At 43.2% G+C, this 22,418-nt stretch overlaps 1 protein-coding gene across 2 annotated transcripts; it reads left to right on the top strand.

Annotated features, from left to right (window-relative positions):
- Nucleotides 1-48: 48 nt before the first annotated feature.
- Rab2b (RAB2B, member RAS oncogene family) lies at nt 49-21,071 on the top strand. 2 transcript variants are annotated; one of them, XM_051143052.1, is made up of 8 exons: nt 49-232; nt 449-520; nt 4,657-4,724; nt 14,862-14,944; nt 15,139-15,231; nt 18,763-18,874; nt 19,677-19,745; nt 20,929-21,071. In XM_051143052.1, exons 1-8 carry the CDS (start codon nt 187-189, stop codon nt 21,034-21,036), a joined length of 651 nt encoding a protein of 216 aa, XP_050999009.1. In that variant the 5' UTR covers nt 49-186; the 3' UTR covers nt 21,037-21,071. The 2 variants fall into 2 exon arrangements, with proteins under 2 accessions (XP_050999009.1, XP_050999010.1); XM_051143053.1 differs by lacking the exon at nt 19,677-19,745.
- The last annotated feature ends 1,347 nt before the right edge of the window (nt 21,072-22,418 follow it).

Raw genomic sequence — 22,418 nt, 5'->3', positions numbered from 1 at the left:
CCTAAAGGCGGCGTCGGGTACTCGGGATCCAGCGAGGATTTCCGGGGAGAGCAATAGAGACGAGGCGTGAGCTAGAAGGGCTGGAGCGGAGGCAAATAAGGAGCTCTGTAGTTTGAGTGGCTAGAGAGGTCGGAGGTAAGTGGCTGTAGGAATCGGGCGGACCCGGAACACGGACGCCTCGGGACCATGACTTACGCTTATCTCTTCAAGTACATCATCATCGGAGACACAGGTAACCCGCGGGCGGACCGCCTTCGGGGCTGGGGCGGGGAATCCCACCTCCGAAATCGGCCTGGGGGCGGGGCGGGGCGAGCGGGGTTGGGCTGAGGGGGCGGGGCGAGCTCCGGGGGGCGGGGCTCCGCCGGTGCCTCCGACCCTGCGCCCAGCCCGGGAGCTAGCGGCTTCCCGGGTGGCGTGCGCCTCCTGCACACACGCCGTCCTTTTTCAGGTGTGGGGAAGTCATGCCTCCTCCTCCAGTTCACCGACAAGAGGTTCCAGCCGGTGCACGACCTCACAATAGGTAAGCGTATCCGCTCGTTCCAGAACAGATTAAAGCCAGCTGGCCTGAGCTGCTAAAGGAAGAAAGTTTCAGAATTCTAAAAAGTTAACTTCTTGCTACCTTAGTCCGAAATTATGGTATATGGAAAAACGGTAAAAGCTGGCAAACGGAGAGTAAATAACTGAAAGGTAAATTTAAAGATGGATGTACGATAAACACTAGTTGTTGTGGACTTTTTTTTTTTTTTTTCCTTCAAATGCAACTTGTACACTTATGGGAGATTCCACGGAAACAAGACTGCTTATTCAAAAACAAACAAAAGCAAAAAACCTCATTTGTAGTTTGTGGTTAACTACCAGCCTCACATGTTCTTCAAAGCAAACACCGACATAGGATTTTGTTGTGTGTGTTGGAGAGGGAAAAGCCAATGTAATAGCCATCCCAGTCCTTCCTCCTCCGCCTCCTTTTCCCTCTTCACCTTCTTTCTCCTTTTTAAGGCAGGTTCTGGCTGTGTAGTCCATGCTAGCCTCACATTCACCCTATAATTTACCCTGGCCATGAACTCCCAGAGATTCTCCGGCCTCCAGCTCCGAGTGCTGTTTGGTGGATGATTACAGGCATACACCATCACACAAGCTTACTAATTTCGTTTTTTGTACCGAGACTGGCTTTGAACTCAGCATATAACCTGACAGTGACCTTGAACAAGTTTTGATTTTCTTGCCTCCACCTCCTAAACGCTGGGATTAGATATGCACTGCTACACTCAGTCTGTGGTTTTTGTTTATTTGTTTTTGTTTTTTACTCTTTGAAAGTACAGTCTTTTTTTAAAAAAATTACCACTCAGGGAGGCAGGGGCATGTGGATGAATCACCATGAGTTTGAGGCCAGCCTAGTCTACAAAGTGAGTCCAGGCCAGCCAAGGTTACACAGAGAAACCCTGTCTCAAAAACAACAACAACAAAAAACCAAAAACAAACCAAAAAATTTACATTCTTACTGTTCTGAAAAAAAGAAAAATTGACAGTGACTTTTTTTTTCAAAAAGTACCTTTCAATTTTTGTTGAGGTAACAAGTATTTAGAAGCAATTTTTATATCTTTCTTATAGATTGTAGCACCTTAAAGTAGAAATACTCTATACAAAGAAAGTATATCTACATAGGATGACTTAATTGATGCCATTTCATACCTGAAGGTAAGCTAGATTAGCAATTTTTCTTGAAAATATGAATTCCTCATGCTCTGTGCAAAATACTATAGGAAGACAGGAAGGGAATGAATTGTCTGCTTATGTTACAGCTTTTTAGGATTTGTTTGTTTATTTATTATGTATACAGTATTCTGCCTGCATGTGTGCCTGCATTCCAGATCTCATTATAGGTGGTTGAGAGCCACCATGTGGTTCCTGGGAATTGAATTCATGACCTTTGGAGGAGCAGTCAGTGCTCTTAACCTCTAAGCCATCTCTCCAGCCCATGATGCAGTGTTTTTAACACAACTTTAAAAAAAAAAATTGTCCTTGAAAGAGATGAGTTTTGCCGTGAAATAGAAAACTACCAAAAGCCGTATCAGTTTGCCAGTTTCCACATACTCCTTTGAGAGAGGCTATTTCCAGTGCCTTCTGGGAATTACTGGTGGTTGAAGACACTTTGTCCTTGAAGCTGGTTTCTTAGGCAGCATCCTTACCTGCAAATGAAAATGGTTTTAGAATTGCAGTGAAGAAGTGCTGCTTTGGGGCCGGCGTGGTGGCGCATGCCTTTAATCCCAGCACTCCAGAGGCAGAAGCAGGCAGATCGCTGTGAGTTCGAGGCCAGCCTGGTCTACAAAGTGAGTCCAGGACAGCCAAGGCTACACAGAGAACCCCTGTCTCAAAAAACAAAAAACCAAAAAAAAAAAAAAAGAAGTGCTGCTTCGTACACAGAACTGCTGGGCACTTTGAGGCCCTGACAAGAAATGCTATCAAGAGATCAAAAGCAGCTGGAGCCGGCGTGGGGTGGGGAGAGGGGAGAAAACGCTTTCAAGAGGGTTGGAGAGCTGATTTAGCAGTAAAGAGCACTGGCTGCGCTTCCCGAGAACAAGGGTTCAATTCCCAGCCCCCACATGGCAGCCCATAACCATCTGCTGCTCCAGTTCCAGGGAATCCTCTGCCCTCTTCTGGCCGCCACAGGTACGAGGCACACATGTGCATAAAAATACATGCATAAAATTTAAAAAGCCTAAAAAACAAATACTTTCAAACAAAGTTCTTTGAAAAAAATATGCAGAATTAAATATTACCTAGTCAGCTTTCAGTATAAACTAACATTCCCAAGAATTTATTCATCTCTTTTAGTTTTATATTTTTCAGAGAATTGTCAATTTCCTTGAATTGTAGCTTTGTAATTTTTATTTTATTTTATTTTATTTTGTTTTTTTTTTTTTTAGACAGGGTTTCTCTGTGTAGCCTTGGCTGCCCTGCAACTTGCTGTGTAGTAAGTACACATTGCTCAGACACTATTTGCCACGTTGTTACAGTAACTGCACTGCCACGTTGTTACAGTAACTGCACTGCCACTTTTCTTAAGGCTAACAAAAGATAATCTAGACAGAGCCTTAGTCATCATAAGGTCTGGTTTTTTTGGTTTGGTGTGGTTTTGGTTTTTTGAGACAGAGTTTCTCTGTGTATCCTTAGCTGTCCCGGACTCACTTTGTAGACCAGGCTGGCCTAGAACTCACAGAGATCTGCCTGCCTCTGCCTGGCATAAGGTCTTCTTCAGCTAATTATATAATAAATATGTAATAAATTACGTAATAAATATATAATATATAATAATTATATAATATAATACATTATATATATTATATAATAAATCAAACCTGGTTTATTACCAGAATTTGTAGAACTAGATCTAGGGACAGAACTAGCTCTGGCAATTACCCCCAGATTTATTTTTAAATTTTTATTTGTATGTATGTGCATGTCTATTTGCACATGTGTGCACAAGTGCCTGCAAGTGCCAGAGATTGTTGAATCCCCTGGAGCTGGAGTTACAGGGAGTTGTGAGACACCAGACATAGGTGTTGGGAACCAAACTCTGGTCCTCTCCGAGAGCAACAAGTGCTGTTAACCATTGAGGCATCTCTTTAGCCCACCATGGTCTTTTTTTTTTTTTTTTTTTTTAAATTTTATTTAATTTTAATTTATGTGCATTGGTGTAGGGGTGTCAGATTTTGGAGTTACAGACAGTTGCGAGCTGCCATGTGGGTGCTGGGAATTGAACCCGGGTCCTTTGGAAGAGCAGGCAGTGCTCTTAACCACTGAGCCATCTCTCCAGCCCCACCCACCATGGTCTTAATACAGCAAAATTTGTCCTGATTATGAAGTCAGAACAGTGAGAATATTTGTATTTGATCTTAATTAGCTTTGGTCCCTTATCCTCCTTAGGTCATTATCACTTAGAATCCACTTGTTTATTTTGGGTACAAAGGATTAAATCAAAAGCCTTAGGTGCTAAGCAATTGCACCATTCTTGACTTACACTTATAGCGGCAGAATGCATTTTTTTTCCCTGTGTAGCCTTGGCCAACCTTATATTTGCTATACAAGTAGGTGATGGCCTTGAACTTCTGATTCTAGTGTTCCTACTGCCTTTACCTCTTGAGAGCTAGGATTGCATGCACTGCCACATCCAGTTAAGGGGTTCTGGGCTGTGTGGGCCAAGCATGTGTGTGCATGAGTGTGCAGGTGCCCATGGAGGCCAGAAAAGGGATTGGGTCCCTTGGAACTGGAGTTACAGGCAGTTGTGAGCTATCTGATGAGGGTGTAAGAAACCCAGTTCCGGTCCAAGAAGTACATACATTGCTTTGCTCTTACTTCTGAGCCATCTCTCCAGCCCTGTGCTCAATTTTGTGTGGTTCTGGGGAATGAATCCAGGGCTTTGTACATTCTAGGCCAATACTTTATCAGGTGAGCTACACCCCGGGTCCATGGGTTTTTTATTCTAGGAAAGAAATCAAAGGAACACAAGGTTAATTGGAGCAGTTAAACACCAGTATTGGACTGAAGTGAGCGGAGACAGAGGATTCATTATGACCCTTTGGGGAAAAGAATGTGCCTCCAGAGTAGCGTGTGTGTGTCCATGACAGTCATGCTCATTTTCTTGGCCTTCACTGACAGGTGTGGAGTTTGGAGCACGTATGGTCAACATTGATGGAAAGCAAATCAAACTGCAAATCTGGGATACGGTAAGAGAGGGCAAACCAATCTAGTATCAGACCAAGACCCAATTATAACAATAAAAGTTAATGCAGCCGTGTGTGGTGCTATACACCGATAGTTTTAAAACTGTAGGATGAGGCAGGAAGCTCAAGAAAGGTCAGGCCGGGAGGGATAACATACTGAGATAGTCAGGTCAAAAAAAGTGTCTTTTTTTTTTTTTAAATGACTCAACTTGTAGGAAAGTGAAGGCAGGTGGATCTACAGCCTGATCTAAACGGACAGTTTCTGGACAACCAGGGCTACACAGAGAAATGCAGTCTCAAAAAACCACAATAAAAGAGACTCAACCAATACAGTGAAAAAACAAAAACAAAAAAACAGTAAACATTTATATAGGAAAAAGTGAATGTTCCCTTACATAGGACCCTTTTATAGTTCACATTGTTGCTACTCTGTCAGAGAAATTCAGTGTATATACTTCCAGTCGTCTGTACATTTAAATTCATAAATAAATAAAATTGGCCCACCAGGCAGCAGTGGCACATACCTTTAAGTGCAGCACTGGGGAGGCAGAGGCAGGTAGATCTCTGTGAGTTTGAGGCCAACCTGGTCTACGGAGTGAGTTCCAGGACAGCCAAGGCTACAGAGTAAGATCTGTCTAAATTAAGTAAAATGAGTAAATAAATAAATAGGTAGATATAGATAGATGATAGGTGCGTGTGTGTGTGTGTGTGTGTGTGTGAGAGAGAGAGAGAGAGAGGAGGGGAGGGGGATAGATGCAAGTTAATGGTAGCATTTTAAGAATTAGAAACTGTGTGTGTGTGTGCAACCTGGTGCATGTGGAAGTCAGATGACAGCTTTCTGAAGCGGTTCTCTTTCCCCCTTTTCAAGGAAGTCTTCCAGGGGTCAAGCTCAAGTTGTTGGGCTTACATGACAAGTGCTTTGCTCACTGAGCTATCTTGCCAGCCCAGGATTTTTGTTTTCATTAGTATTAATATATATAGAATTGTGACAAGAGTAGACATAGTAGTGTCTTTTTTTATAGTGTCTTTTTGTAGAGTGGTTTCCACATTTTAGAGATTTTTCTCTATCAGTAAATACAGTTCTGCCTCAGCTCTTTGAACAGTTGCATAGTCACAGAATGTCTGTATCATGTGTCTGCGTAGCCGGCCTCCAGTGTACTGACGGATATTAAGGTTGTTTCTGGTTCTCAACCATTGCACAGCTGCACCAAACATCCTTACTTAGCCGGGTGTGGTGGCGCATGCCTGTAATCCCAGCACTCGGGAGGCAGAGGCAGGCGGATTGCTGTGAGTTCGAGGCCAGCCTGGTCTACAAAGTGAGTCCGGGACAGCCAAGGCTACACAGAGAGACCCTGTCTTCAAAAACAAAAACAAAAACAAATCTTACTATTACAATTTTATGCAAATTTGCTTGGTTTAGCGAAATTTTACCTAATCTGTAGATATATTGCTTTTGTGTGCAATATTTCATTTAATTTATACTGTTCTTTCCCGAGGAAAACATTATTCTAGTTAAAGAGAACTAGAACATGATTCATAATGTTCAGCTAAAATCTCTTCTTGTTTTTGTTTAGTTCTTATTATTTGATTGGAAAAGTAACTTTTATTCACCAGATGTAATTGTCTTCTTGGAGACTTAGTGCCGAACAAGATCCCCTTTCCAGCTCCTTCTGAGCTCTGGCTGGCTGGTTCAACTCAGATGTTCTGGCTCAAACTCCTCTCCAAGTTGACTGATTCAATCAGGTTTCTCTCAGATTCTGACTGGATTGCTCTGCTTGGCCTCAAACTAACTCTAACAATCTGCTCTAATCTTCTGGCTCCTTCTCATTCTCTGGCTCACTCTGTCTTCACCTGAGTCTGGCTTGTTCTCTCTTCAACTTGTCTCTATAAAACTCTCCTGGTAAAACCTCCTCTCCTCTCCCTCTGTGCTGCGCTCTCTTACATTACCTGTCTTTCCTCTCTGTTCTCATGAAAGTTGGGCACATCCTATTCTGTCACATCTTTCTCCCACCATTTTGGGTTGTGTTGATCGTAAGATTATGAATCACTTCATATCACTAACAGTATTTAACTCCAGACAGACAAGTGTAACTTTCAGACCTGCCTTGTTTGGCCAGCTTTTGTTTGTAGCACCCCACCCCCATAAAGCCTAAGAAATGTTACTTTATTTTTGAGGTTTACTCCTTATGTTTTAATAAGTTGCTACATACTCCCTTCATTGTCATTATTTACCCCCAACTGGATATTGCAATTCAGCTTTTATTATCTTTCACGTTATATATTTCCAATTTAATGAGGGAATCCACCACCCAAAAGTCAGCACATAAATTCTTACAAACTAGCAAAAAGTAAAGCCAGTGGGTATAAAGGCCAGTATATATAGCTTCTACCTCTTTGACTTCAATCAGTATTACCTAACTTTTTTCCTGTTTCTTGTTTCTTTTCTTTTTTTTTTAAAGATTTATTATTTATACAGTACTCATACCAGAAGAGGGCCCAGATTGCATCATAGATGGTTGTGAGCCACCATGTGGTTGCTGGCAATTAACTCAGGACCTCTGGAAGAACAGACAGTGTTCTTAACCTCTGAGCCATCTCTCCAGTCCCCTTGTTTCGTTTCTTTTCTCCTCCTCCTCCTTCTTCCTTTTTTGTTTTTTTTTTTTTCGAGACAGGGTCTCTCTGTGTAGCCTTGAATGTCCTCGACTCACTTTGTAGACCAGGCTGGATTTGAACTCACAGCGATCCGCCTGCCTCTGCCTCCTGAGTGCTGTGATTAAAGGCGTGCACCACCATGCCCGACAACTTTTTTCTTTTTAAAGATAGTCACCTAGGCGGCTGCAGCTAAGGAGAACCTTGAACTCCTTATCCTCCTGTACTGTTTTAAAATTATCCGTATTACTGGTAGGCCCGGCTAGTAATCAACTAAGACACAGACACTTGTTATATTTTAAAATAGCCTTAGTTAACTTGGGGCAGGGCAGATATCAATTTTTAAAGTTACTTTTTATAGTAGGGCCTTAGGCATGGGATCCATGTATTTCTTTTTAATAATTTTTATCAAGCTACTTCCCTAATCCCATATATTTGTTCATGTTTTTTACTTGGGCCAGATTTTGCATGCACTCTGGCCATGTGCTTCTCCTCCATCTAACCCATGGTAGCCTTTTTCTCTTTTCTTTAGGTCTCTCTCCTTTTTCCTCATGGCAATCTTTTTCTTCTTCCCAGAATTCCTCTCACTCCTAGCCCCACCTATCTCCTCTGCCCTGCCCACGTGGGATGGCTTTTTATTAAACTAAAGGTGGGTCAGAGACAGCAAGCAGCAATTAGCATCAAAATACACCAGACCGGGCTTGTGGGGGTGGGGGTGGGGCCTGCGGGTGGAGGGCGGGCTGGAGAGATGGCTCAGAGGTTAAGAGCACTGTCTGCTCTTCCAGAGGACCTGAGTTGAATTCCCAGCAACCACATGGTGGCTCACAACCATCTGTAGTGCGATCTGGTGTCCATTTCTGGTGTGCAGGAGTACATGCAGATAAAACACTCCTATACAATAAATAAATAAAAAACCTAAACACACACACACACCAGACCATCTCCTGTTTTTGTTTTTTAAAAAGGCCATTTTAATAGCCGGGCGTGGTGGCGCACGCCTTTAATCCCAGCACTAGGGAGGCAGAGGCAGGCGGATCGCTGTGAGTTCGAGGCCAGCCTGGTCTACAAAGCGAGTCCAGGACGGCCAAGGCTACACAGAGAAACCCTGTCTCGAAAAACCAAAAAAAAAAAGGCCATTTTAATATATAGTAAGTACAATTATGAAAATTTATAAAAACCAATAAGTAAGTCTTACACACATAATTTTTAATCAAAACTTATTTGGTAACCTTGTAGAAAATATTATCTATTTTATTTTGGTAAATTTAAATTTTTGAGCCTAAATCAATATTTATTAAAGCTTAAATTTATTTTATTTTTATTTTTTTTTTAAGATTTATTTATTGTATTTACTGTATATGAATGCTTTGTCTGCAGGAGAGGGCATCAGATAACAGATAATAGATGGTTGTGAGCCACCACGTGGTTGCTGGGAATTGAACTCAGGACCTTTGGCAGAGCAAGCAGTGCCCTTAACCACTGAGCCATCTCTCCAGCCCCTAAAGCTTAAATTTATTAACGTAAAAGTATTTATCTAGACTTAAAAGTATGTTTTTTAATTTTTAAAACAACTAAGTTTAATTTTAAAATTAACTATTTGGTTTTTAACCCCATCAGAGACATAAGAAGGAATAAATTTAATTACCTGAGTTAAAGGAAAGTGTAGATTAGTAGTTTCTAAAATGAAAAAATAACAGACGGTTTATTGTCTGAATAGACACCCAAAACTTTATATAATGTTGGAGCATTGTCTTTAGCCTTTGGCCTAGTATGTCTGACAGACATATTTGTGAAGTAGGAACCATTGAGATAACTTGTTTATCTTGTTTTGGCAGAGTCTGGCCATCAGCTTTGTCTGTATCTAAGTTTGTCCATTTTAGGCAGAATTTTGTTTTTGGGGAAAAATGAGGACATTTTTGTCCAGTGGCTATTTTGTCATACTCAAAGCCATCTCCACAAGGAGGTTCTTGAGTGTTTATCATCTTTTGTGTTAGGCTGGGTACTGTCAGGAGTTAACCTGTCTTATTGTCAAAGAATCCTTAAAATAATAAAAATATTTTTAAATGTCATATTTTGTAGGTCTTTGAGGTTTTTGAAGACCTCATCTATTTTACCATACCTATCTATGGAATCATGTCTGTTAAACCTAGCATGCATGTTTGTATACTTGACATGACTATGAATTATCAGCAGTGGACTTGTATTACCTAATTATCCTAAGCAGCCTGCAGTAGCACCATCACACTACTGGAAGTAAACCATGTATTAATTGAGCTGTATGTGTACAATGCCTCATACTAGAGTAGAAATAAAATGTTTGAAGAACAATACCAAATTTGAATTTCATTTTATTGTACCAAAATGAAACCTACTTTGTACCAATATACAAAATATTATATCAATGAATCAAAAATTAATCTTTGTGAGTAACACTCCTGCTTCTATCCCATATGTTGGGATGACAGGTGTGTGCTACCACACCTGAATTTAAGAAAAAAAAAAAAAAAAGTAGATGTTTTAGTGCCAAGAATAAAATCTAGTAGATGCTAGTTAGTAATATGGTCATGGCCATGTTGCTGACTTTTTCTTCTTTTCCCAAAGTGCTTGCATGAGAAATGGTTGGTCATGAAGAACGTTCAGAGACACAGTTGTATGGGCATGTGGGTAGGATCCTCAAAACCACAAGGCAAGCCTAGCATGGTGATGCGTGCCATCACTCAGGAGACAGAGGAAGGTGGGCCCTGCAAGTTCAAGGCCTGTCTGGACTACATAGAATCATAGGCTTCCAAGCCAGCCAAGACAGTGAGACTTTGTCTCAAAAATAAAAACAAAAAATGATGAAAACCCTAAAAACAAAAGCAAACAAACAAAATTTCAAAACTACAACAACAACAAAAACCAAGTACCTGCCTGATAACTGATATTTCAAACTAGATATCTTGCTCTCACTTGGGAGAAATTAAAAAGCCGTAGATTCTTTTCATTAAACCTTCATGTTCAACTTGGTGTGATGGCTTGCCGACATCGATGTCTTAGTTATTGTTCAATTGCTATAAGAAGATATCATGACCAAGATACCTCTTTTTTTTTTTTTTTTTTTTTTTTTTTTTTTTTGGAGACAGGATTTGGCTGTCCTAGACTTGCTTTGTAGACCAGACTAGCCTTGAACTCACAGTGATCCACCTGCCTATGCTGCAAGGATTAAAGTCATGCACCACCATGCCTGGTGACCAAGATAACTCTTATAACAGGTAGCATTTAATTGGAGGCTTACTTACAGTTTTAGAGGGTTAGTCAGTGATCATCACAGTGGGAAGGAGACAGGCATGGCACTGGAACTTTACATCCTGATCTGCAGGCCACAGGCAGAGAGGGAAAAACACTGGACCTGGCAAGAGCGTTTGAAACCTCAAAGCCCACCCCCAGTGACACAACTCCTCCATCAAAACCACACCCCTTAATCTTTCCCAAACGGTTCTGCTAACTTGGGACCCAGCACTCACACATAGGAGCCTGAGGGGACCGTTCTCATTCAAACCACCCCTATGCCAGTGCTTGAAAGGCTGAGGCAGGAGCACCTTGAATTCAAGGCTAGCCTGAGCTACATCATGACTTGTAGGCCAGTCAAGGCTACAGAGAGACCAAGTTTCACAAAATAAATCCCCAAACAAGAAAACTCCGTGTGAGTTTTTTGCTGCTTCAGACTTTTTAGTTGAGCATGACAAGGATATTTGAGACCGATATGGACCCATTTAAGTTGAACTAGACAGTTTTCCCAGCGTGCTATACTGGCCTCCAAGTGTTCGTGAACTTGACTGAGATGAAGTAGAGATTCGATGTTGTTTTCTGATGGCCAGCTGGAAGCACGACTATGACTGTCTTTCTGTGTGTGTCATCCGCCACCCCCCTTCCCACAACACCCACCACTACCTTCCACCCTCACCTTGCTCGCTTGAGACAGTGTGTCACTGTGGAGCTGAGGCTAGCGAGGCATTCTCACTCTTCCTGCCTCGGCCTCCTGAGTGCGCAGACACCAGTGCGTGCCAGCTCACCCTGTGAGGAGGAAGGAGGGAGGTTACCGAGTAGCTTAAAAGAGAACAAAAAGTAAGAAAGGCAAAAACAGGACCGCAGACGAGCTATGGCGTACTATGTCAGAGTAAATATGAAAATCTACCGAGTTCTTAGTGGACGAAGGTGCTTTTCAAATCTTAAAAGTGTTTCTAGAATTACCGGTAAAAAGCTAAGCAATTGCATGATGACTACAGAGGTTGTATATCTGGGGAGAAAGTCACTGTAAGTTAGTAAACCATCTTTTCTTACATTTTTACCCCAATTTAGACTGCACCGCTTCTGGGCTATGAAGTATTGTGGCTCTGAGTTTGGTTTTTGGTCAGTTATTGTACTTGTCCCTCTGAGCTTTATTCCCCCCATTAAAAAAAAAAAAAAAGATGTATTTATTATTGTGTATACAGTGCTCTGTCTGCATGTGCATCTGCAGGCCAGAAGAGGGCATCAGATCACATTACAGATGGTTGTGAGCCACCATGTATGTGGGTGCTGGGAAGTGAACTGAGGATCTCAGGAAAAGCAGTCAGTACTCTTAACCTCTGAGCCATCTCTCCAGCCCTATTTCCCCATTTTTTAAGGAGAAATATCAGTCTGCTGTAGGGCTAGTAGGAGAATAAATGAGATTATATATGTGTTCTGCATATGTTTTAATCTATTATAATTAGATTTCTTATGCCTCTACCTCCCTTCCAACCCCCCAACACTAGGTAGCAGAGAAAGAAGGTTAGAAGGGAAGGGGACATAGATCTCTTTACTACTAACAGCTGGTTAGGATCGTTGGGTGCTTTGCAGCAGTACCAATCTCAGTCATCAGGGTGTTCAGCCGTCCTGCAACAGTGACAGCAAACACAGCGGAAGGATGAACCAGCAACAGCACGGAGCAGCAGTAGTCTGTTTCTGTCTCTCTCTGGGCTCTGGCATTTATTCCCTCTGCAGGGTACTCAGAATGAAACTTTCTGCAGCTGGCAAAGAGCCCCTCTCAGAGCCTGCACGAGGCATAGTTTGCTGCTGTGGACAATCTGAACGAGGCACCGAAACTTTCCACAACATGTGTGTGACTGTGTGTTACCAATCCTACTACACTGCTGGGCAACAACAACAACAACAATAATAAATAGTTTAAAATGTTATCGTAGGGGTTGGAGGGACGGCTCCGTGGTTAAGAGCACTTGCTACTCTTACAAAGGACCTGGGCTCGATCGCCAGGACCCGTATGGTGACTCATAACCACCCATTTATTCAGCCCCAGGGGACCCAGTGTTGCCTTCTGACCACCACAGATGCCAGACATGCATATGGTGTACATACAAACACGCAGGCAAAACACCCAGACACATAAACTTAAATAAATTTTAAATAAAAATTATAACGTTGTCTGTAGAATGAGTATTATTACCAGCTGGTGGTATACTACAAAAACCCATTTATGTCTCATATTTCCATTATAATCTTCCTGGTGATAGAATATGGATAATAGCTTTCATTTCACAGGTTTTATGGGGAGAAATTATTTTAAAAATATGAAAACTTTTCTAACAGGATTGGTTCAACATGTAAATTATTTTGTGTGGTCTTTTGTCTTGTTCTTTTGAGACAGTCTGTGTAGCCCAGGCTGGCCTCACATTTGTTGTTTTGAGACAGTCTGTGTAGCCCAGGCTGGCCTCAGATTTCTTTTGCTTCATTCTCCTGAGTACTAGTGTTAGAAGCAGGCATCCGCACAGCAGGCTGTTTCTGTTTATATCTGTGTGTGTGCATGTGTGTGAGGTGTATACACAGAGCAGAAAGCTGCATTGGATCCTAGGAACTGGGGTTACAGGTGTTGTGAGCTGTCCAGTATGGGTTCTGAGGTCTAAACTTCTTTCCTCAAACTGGGCGTGGTGGCACACACCTCTAGTCCCAGCACTCAGGAGGAAGAAGCAGGCAGATCTCTGTGAGTTTGAGGTCAGCCTGGTCTACAAAACAAGTCAAGGACAGCCAAGAATACAAGAGAAACCCTATCTTGAAAAACAAAACAAAACAACAACACTTCTATTTTCTAATAGAGCAGTAAGCATTCTTAATACCTGAGCCGTCTCACCAGCCCAGTGTTTATATTTAAATGACACTGTGGTTCCCTTAAACAAAAATAAAATAAAGGAACTATTTATTATATTAGGAAAACAAAAGTAGCATGACGTGGTAGCACCCAGTGGGGCAGAGGCAGGCGGATCTCTGAGTTCCAGGCCAGCCTGGTTTATAAAGTGAGTCCAGGACAGCCAGGGCTATTACACAGAGAAACCCTGTCTCAAAAAACCAAAAGAAAAAGCAAAAAAGAAAGGAAGGAAGGAAGGAAAAGAAAAGAAAAGTATTTAGGGTATGGAGGAATTAATTGCTCAGTTATAAATAAGTCAATATTTTGGGGTCCCTTCAGAAATGAGATAAGATTTTGAACAGAATTTCTTTCCTTCCTTCCTTCCTTTCTTTTTCTTTCTTCCTTCTTTTGTTTTTTGTTTGTTTGTTTGTTTTGTTTTTTGAGACAGGGTTTCTCTGTTTAGCCTTGGCCATCCTGGACTCACTTTGTAGACCAGGCTGGCCTCGAACTTACAATGATCCACCTGCCTCTGCCTCCCGAGTGCTGGGATTAAAGGCGTGCGCCACCACGCCTGGCTCCCTTCTTTTGGTTTTTTGAGGCAAGGTTTCTCTGTGTGGCCCTAGCCATCCTGGAGCTCCCTCTGTAGAGCAGACTGACCCCTGCCTCCACGTGCTGGGGTTAAAGGCGTGCCCCACCACAGTCTAACTGAGCAGGGTTCTTTTGAGGAAAGCTATTTCAGGTCCTGGACATCACTTCCTGTTCCTTATTCCTACCCCATACAGGATCCCAGCAAGGACCTTCCAAGTGCTCTTGCTTACCAGAGAGGCACCCAGGGTTGTTCTGCATAGTTTCACTTGCTTATATCTGGTTTTCTGCATTGCTGCATTGGAATGTGCCTTCCAGTGGTCAGGGCATTGGCATTCTAAAATAATTGTCCTCTTTTTTACAGATGAATAAAAACAGAAAAAGCAACGTAGTGTATCCAACATCATGTTTGGGACTGACTTTCCAGCCCCATTCCCACTTTTACTCTAAGGGGCATCAGGAAATGCCTGTGAAAGTTGTTGGTGTCATGCTTGGCGCTGAGTGTCAGGGACCTAAGGATAATGAGTGTCTAACAGTTTGATGGGCAGTCTCATAATGAGTAGTAACTGACCCACCTGAGATCTCAGTCACTTTTTTATTGAAAAATAGCCCACCTGGGCCCTTTCCTTAGCTGATGATGATTTATAATCTAGCACAAGTTCTTTCTTTAGTTAACTCTTCTGTTTTAGGGTGGCATGTGAGCAAGTCACTTCTCTGGAAATAACCTAGTTTTACTGGGATTTTTTGTTGCCATGTTGATGGTAAAGGCTGGGCAAGAGTCCTTCCGTTCCATCACCCGTTCCTACTACAGGGGAGCCGCCGGAGCACTGCTGGTGTATGACATCACAAGGTGAGCCAGCTGGAGTGCGGGAGGGGAGCGGGCCTGGCTTCCTAGAGCTGTCCCCTCTCTGCGGCTTCTGCCAAGGGCACGGAGTAGGGACTGCTGCTTTCTTGCACACTGAAACCTCCCTTTCTCGTGTATGTGGAGCAACTTGGCTTTTTGAGACAGACTCCTGACCAACATTCTCAATTGTTGCACTGTAGACGTGAAACCTTCAACCACCTAACCTCGTGGTTAGAGGATGCCCGCCAGCACTCGAGCTCGAACATGGTGATAATGCTGATTGGGAATAAGAGGTAAATCTGTCTTTATAAATACTAGTTACAGCAAACATCCCCTGTCGGTACCGATTTCCTTTTGTTCTGTTTAGTTCTGTTTTGATTTGGAGTCAGCGTCTCTCTGAAGTAGCCCTGGTTGGCCTGGAACTGAACTCACTTTGTAGCCCAGGCTGGCCCTGAACATGGGTGCCATCCTCCTGCCTTTACCTCTCAAGGCTGGGACTGTAGGCATGTGCCATCTGGTTGACATTGAGTTTCTTTTCTGTTTTTTGTTTTTGTTTTTGTTTTTCAAGACAGGGTTTCTCTGTGTAGCCCTGGCTGTCCTGGACTTACTTGTAGACCAGGCTGGCCTCAAAATCACAGTGATTCACCTGCCTCTGCCTCCTGAGTGCCTCCTAAGGGCCCCTGCTACCATGATGGGCTGACTTTGGATTTCTTGATATCCAGACTGTCTTTCTTTCTTTTTTTCTTTTCTTTTCTTTCTTTTTTTTTTTTTTAAGACAGGGTTTCTCTTATAGTCTTGGCTGTCCTGGACTTACTTTGTAGACCTGGCTGGCCTTGAACTCACAGAGATCCTCCTGCCTCTGCCTCCCAAATGCTGGGATTACAGGTATGTGCCACCGTGCCCGGTTCAGACTTTTTTAATATATTATTTTAGTAAGAAATATTACAAGCCAGGCGTGATGGCACACACCTTTAATCCCAGCACTCGGGAGGCAGAGGCAGGTGGATCGCTGTGAGTTCGAGGCCAGCCTGGTCTACAAAGCGATTCTAGGACAGCCAAGGCTACAGAGAGAAACCCTGTCTCGAAAAAACTTAAAAAAAAAAAAAAAAAAAAAGGAAATATTACAATGGTTGGGTGTGGTGGCTCCCACCTTTAATCCCAGCACTCCGGCAGCAGGAGCAGGTCGATTTCTGAGAGTTCAAGGCCATCCTGGTCTACGAAGTGAGTCCCAAACAGCCAGGGACAGAAAAACCTTGTCTTAAAAAACCAGGAAAAAGGGCTGGAGAGATGGCTCAGCGGTTAAGAGCACTGCCTACTCTTTTAAAGGTCCTGAGTTCAATTCCCAGCAACCACATGGTGGCTCACAACCATCTACAATGAGATCTGGTGCCATCTTCTGGCCTGCAAGCAAAACACTGTATAATTAATAAATAAATAATTTTTAAAAAAGAAAAACGGGGGGGTGGGGGGGAGAAAAGAAAGAAAGAAAAAGAAAACGTTACAATGATAAGATTCCATTTTAACTCCTTCCTAGAGTATTTTGCAGCGCTAATCACACTAAAATTATTTTGCAAACCTCACCATTATCCCTCTTCAGAACTTTTTAGTTCCTTAGACTTTTTTTTTTTTTTTGGTTTTTCAAGACAGGGTTTCTCTGTGTAGCCTTGGCCATCCTGGACTCACTTTGTAGACCAGGCTGGCCTTGAACTCACAGCGATCCGCCTGCCTCTGCCTCCCGAGTGCTGGGATTAAAGGCGTGCGCCACCACGCCCGGCTGTGTGACTTTTTTTTTTTTTTTAAGATTTATTATTATTTATACCATATTCTGGCCGGGTGGGTACCTGCCTGCCACAAAAAGGCACCAGATCTCATTACAGATGGTCCTGACCCACCATGTGGTTGCTGGGAACTGAACTCAGGACCTCTGGAAGAGCAGTCAGTGCTCTTAACCTCTGAGCCGTCTCTCCAGCCCTTCTCAGACTTTGAAACCATTAATTCTGTCATCTCTTTTGCCCTCAGTGTCTTCCTCAGCATTTGGCAACTTCCATTCTTTCTTATTTTCTTCCTTTCTTTCTGTTTTTGTTTTGTTTTGGTTGTTTGGTTGTTGTTATTGCTGCTGCTGCTGCTTCTGCTGTTAAAACAGGGCCTTAGCTGGCCTCAATCTCCCTATATAACGTAGGCCAGAGTGCTGGGGTTACGGGAGTATACCATCACACCTAGCTCCTGCATTCCTTTGTTAAAAGTATTCTAAGCACTTCATGTAAGTAGAATTACATAGTGCTTGTGCTCTTATGAGTGCCTTATTTTATCTAGCATAATGTCTCCAAGCTCTGCCCATGTTATAGCATCATCAGAACTCCCTCTGGGGGATTATAATGTTTATTTTTACCACCTTCCATTTCTCTATCTCACTGTGGACACTAGGGCTGCTGCCACTTTTTGACTATTGTGACTGATATTGTCATGAACATGGGAACAAACATATATCTGTTCAAATTTCTGCTTTGAGTTTGTTTGGCTACATAACCAGTGGGGTTGCTGGATCACATGGTAATTCTGTGTTTAACTTTTGAGGATCCACCGTAGTGTTTTTCACTGAAGCAGTACCATTTTGGATTCCTACCAGCAATTCACAAGGGTTCTAGTTTACATTAAATTTTTTTTAATTAATTAATTTATTTATTTATTATGTATACAGTGCTCTGCCTGCAGGTACACCTGCCAGCCAGAAGAGGGCACCAGATCTCATTATAGATGGCTGTGAGCCACCATGTGGTTGCTGGGAATTAAACTCAGGACCTCTGGAAGAGCAGACAGTGCTCCTAACCTCTGCGCCATCTCTCCAGCCTATTAGTTTACATTTTTGGCAACACTTTGTATTTCCAGTTTAAGAAAAAAATTTTGCATCTTAGTTAGATCTAAGCTGGGTGTAACAAGCCAGGTGTAATAAGCTACGTTCAGTGGTATGTATCTTTTTGCACTATGAGACAGAGGGAGGCGATTCACAAGTTTGAGACCAGCCTGGGCTGTATAGTGAGTTCTAGGCTAGCTTGTCCTATGGATCAAAAGCCTTGTCTCAAAAACTAGTTCAAGGCCGGTGAGGTGATTTGGTGGGTGGAGGTGCCCGCCAACAGCCATGACCACCTGAGTGCAGTCCCCGAGTCCTGTGTGGTAAAAGTGTAGAAGTGACGCTGAGGGCTGTCCTGCTACCTCCATGTGCACCCCATGGTGCCCGCAGTGTGCGTATGTACACACATGCACACTGAGAAACACAGACACGTGAAATAACTGCTGTAAAAAGGCAAACCCATAAACCAAGCATCGTCATGTAATCCCAAGATGTGCAGAGTGCAGCCAAGGTGCAGTTTAGAGCTGTCTTTGGCTACATAGAGAGATGGAGATTAGCCTGGGCTAGATGAACTCAAACAGGCTGGAGCGAGGGTCAGGGTATGAAGAACCCTTGCTTCTCTTTCGGAGAATCTGAGTTCTGTTCCCAGCATCCACATCACATGCTTTGCCATTACCTATGACTCCATGCTGTCCTGGATCCCGCTTGAAAAGGCACAGGTACCTTGAGTGACCAAGCGTTGTTCACTTCTTTCTCTGTAACGGAGAACAGTACTATCTTCCACATGCAGAAGCTATTCTAAGTGTGAGTAGTAAATTCCAAGAGACCACAGAAGTCTACACAGAAGAGTGTCGTGTAGGATCGACAGCTGTCAGGCATCAACTGGCAGTTTTAAACTGCTGCAGGATCCTTTTAGGACTATAGTTACCCCCTTCTCTTAAATCTTTAAAGTTTCCTTCGAACTTATCTCTTACAGTGATCTGGAATCCCGAAGGGATGTGAAAAGAGAGGAAGGCGAGGCCTTTGCTCGGGAGCACGGCCTTATATTCATGGAAACATCGGCCAAGACGGCCTGCAATGTTGAAGAGGTTAGAGAAGAAGCCGGGCGGGCGGCTCAGAGGGCCACTGCTGCTGTCCCGTCGTCGTCACGGTCCTCTTCTCCATGGTCGTGACAAACGGGAATGCGCTGTGCTCACAGTGGCTGTCTCCTGCCAGGGGAATTGTCCCATTCTCCTTCACTCCAGTTGCAAGAGTTTGCTTTTGCCTTGATAACATTAATTGCTACATATGGTTTAGACACCACTGTTATTTACACATCAGCTTACTTGGGAATCCGACAGAAACTCCCCTCGTTATGAAGCCATGTTTTCTTTGCTCTGGCTACTAGCCTATGGCCTAGGAACATCAGTGCCTGAACACCATAGGATCACCTTTTATCAGCTCTACTCAGTGTGGGTTTTTCTTTTGTTTTGTTTTGGTGGGGCATTTTGAGACAGGGTTTCTCTATGTAGCCTTGGCTGTCCTACACTTGCTTTGTAGAGCAGGCTGACCTCAAACTCAGTTGATCTGCCTGCCTCTGCCTCCCTCAGTTCTGGGACTGCAGGCATGCGCTACCATGCCTGACATCACAACCAGATTCTTAATTCACTTTAGGAGTCCAAATAAGAATATTTCTGGGCTGGAGAGCTGGCTCAGAGGTTAAGAGCACTGACTACTCTTCCAGAGGTCCTGAGTTCAATTTCTAGCAACCACATGGTGGCTCACAACCATCTAGAATGTGATCTAATGCCTTCTTCTGGTGTGCAGGAAAACATGTAGGCAGAGACTCTTTCTGTTTCTCTTATGTCTCTACTTAAATTTAAAACTTATAAATTATTCCTGTCTCCTCAGGCCTTCATTAATACAGCCAAAGAAATATACAGGAAGATTCAGCAGGGCTTGTTTGATGTCCACAATGAGGTGAGAAAGGTTTGGGTTGGCACTGGCAGTTACCTTGATAGACGCTCCCTAGAATGTCAGCATGCCTGCCCTGATGTCCCCAGGTGTCTAGTTTTCTTTCATCGGAGCCCCATAGTGCTGAAAGAGACAAGTTGGTGGTCTGCAGACTTATAAGAGTTTTTTTTTTTTTTTTTTTTAAGAGATTTCTTTATTATGTATACAATATCCTGCCTGCAAGCCAGAATAGGACACCAGATCTCATTGTAGATGGTTGTGAGCCACCATGTGGTTGCTGGGAATTGAACTCATGACTTTAGGAAGAGCAGTCGGTGCTCTAACCTCTGAGCCATCTCTCCAGCCTCAAGAGAAGAATAATTCTTAATTGCTTAGAAGGGAAACCTCTGGGACAAAACAAAAAAGAGTCATATGTTAATATGCCAGGTCAATTCTTTTGCTTCACTTATTCTTTAAAAAGGTTTTTTTTTGGCTTATGTATGTGTATGTGATGCACAAGTGTACATATGCATGCTCATGTGTGTAGGTGCACGGGTGGGTGTTCATCTCAAGGCCCACGGTTGACAAACAGGTGTCTCTCCGCATCATTATTCACCCTACACATTGAGGCAGGGTCTCTGCTGAAGCCAGAGCTCGCCATTGAGACTGGTCTGGCAAGCCAGTTGCTCTAGGCTCCCTGTCTTTGCCTCCAAGGGCTGGGACCCCAGGTGGGCTGCCATGCCCAGCAGGCTCCTGTATGGTTTCTGTGGCTCCAAACTGTGGCCTCACACTAACATGGCGTATACTTCCCCTGCCGAGCTGCCCCCGCAGCCCCGTGGCTCTCCTACCAATGCTCAGTCACTTCACTCTGTACATAGCTATGAAATGTATGTGCAGCAGTGACCTTGAACACAGGCAAAAGCCACCTCTGGCCAGCTGTGGCTCTCTTCCCAGCCAGTCATTTCACCCTCACTCGTTACATGTCATTCTTCCACAGCAGTTCGGCTAGAGAACACGATTCATAGAATTTAAAGAGTTCAAGGCCAGCCTGGTCTACAAAGTGAGTCCAGGACAGCCAAGGTTACGCAGAGGAAACCCTGTCTTTGGGAGGGGGGGGGAACACCACCACCAAAAATTTAACTAAAAAGTTCTCCTTTATCTCTCTCACTTCATCACTGACGTGGAAATTGTTGCCTTTTTGCTTTTCCAGGCAAATGGCATCAAGATTGGGCCCCAGCAATCAATTTCAACAGCAACAGGACCAAGTTCCTCTCAGCGGAACTCTTGTGACGTAGGGTCTGACTCTGGCTGCTGCTGAACATCTGACCTGGACTCTTTTTTTTTTTTTTTTTTTTTTTTTTTTCCACTCCTGGGACAGCTTCAGATCAATCAGCTTAAAGAAAGAGGTCTTACTTGCTTTGTCTGAGAGTGGCCTATTTTCAATGTGTGATGTTTCACCCTTCCACTTAAAACACTAGGAGAAAATTGGGCCCTTTGAGGACAGGAGCATTTCATGAAGAATAGGGCTCTTTTCATCCTCTAATTTCTAAAATGTTAGGATCAAAGTTGATTGTCATAGTAGTTGAAAAATAAACAAGTGTCTCTGCTTGCTAGGTGTTATGGCACATATCTGTAGTTCTAGCACTCAGGAGGATTGCCAGGACTTTGGAAGTCAGTCTGGGCTACATCAATAACACTAGGCCATCTGTCTCAGAAAGCCAAAATAAAGATGAGAGAGAAAGGAAAAAAATACATAAATCTGTCTCTCAACTAATTTTTAGTAACTGGGGTGAAGGCTATTCTCACTGAACATTTAGGATTAAGGGTCTGGATAGCCTTAGGATGATAGATCTGTATATAGTAACTTCACTGAGCTTACCTCCTTGCCTTGGAAACCTGCTTACCATTTCACAAGAGTCCTATAGGAGCCGGGTGCCTCTGTACTGTCTCATTGCTACTTTCTTCTTACTTACTGTGTGTGCACAACCTGAAGCATCGCTCCTCAGGAGCCCAGCCCCCCACACAGCATCTCTCACAGGCGTCTGGAGCCCCATCCTTAGGCTAGGTCAGCTGGCCTCTCTCATTGCTAGTTCCTGTTTCTTGACTACAGAGTTTGGAGAGCAGTGGAGCTGGTACTGGACCTAAGAAAACGTTAATTGGTCATTTTGTTTAGGGGGCCAGTTCTAGCTTTACAGTCTCTGTTACCAAATTTGATCTCTACTCTTTCATCTTCTTTCCTTCTCTTGCCACTTGCAGATTTTGGTTTTGGCTCGTGTGTGTGTGTGTGTGTGTGTGTGTGTGTGCGCGCGCGCACGCGCGCATGTGCGTGCGTGCTGGAGATCAAATATAGGTTCTTAAATGTGCTGGGTAAGTGCTGTACCACTGAGTTGTACCCTCAGGAGCCTTCCCTTTTTTTTTGTTTTGAGGCAAGTTGCCTAGGCTATCATTGAACTTGCAGGCCTTTAATTTGGAGTCCTAATGTTTCAGATTGCCAAGTAGCTGGGCATACTCCCTAACCAGATCTATTAGACTTTTATTCTAATCAAGCTAATTGGCTTACTAAATATAACACATTTATTCCAACTTCTATAACTTGACACATGCTCTGCCTTCTACTAACATTATATTGACTTTTTTTTTTTTTTAAGCCAATCCCTTACTGACTGACTTAGGGGGTCCTAAGCAATCATTAACACAGTA

Source organism: Acomys russatus, chromosome 3, assembly GCF_903995435.1.
Source record: "Acomys russatus chromosome 3, mAcoRus1.1, whole genome shotgun sequence".
NCBI classification, from domain to species: Eukaryota; Metazoa; Chordata; class Mammalia; order Rodentia; family Muridae; genus Acomys; species Acomys russatus.
Note: the sequence above shows the minus strand (reverse complement) of the source record. Positions and strands in the feature narration are given on the sequence as shown.

Excerpts from the sequence above, each read along its gene's own strand:
- Rab2b (XM_051143052.1), top strand. The coding sequence starts at position 187 with ATGACTTACGCTTATCTCTTCAAGTACATCATCATCGGAGACACAG. Across the intron at positions 4,725-14,861 it reads AACTGCAAATCTGGGATACG|GCTGGGCAAGAGTCCTTCCG; the intron begins GTAAGAGAGGGC and ends TTGATGGTAAAG. Across the intron at positions 19,746-20,928 it reads TGTTTGATGTCCACAATGAG|GCAAATGGCATCAAGATTGG; the intron begins GTGAGAAAGGTT and ends TTGCTTTTCCAG.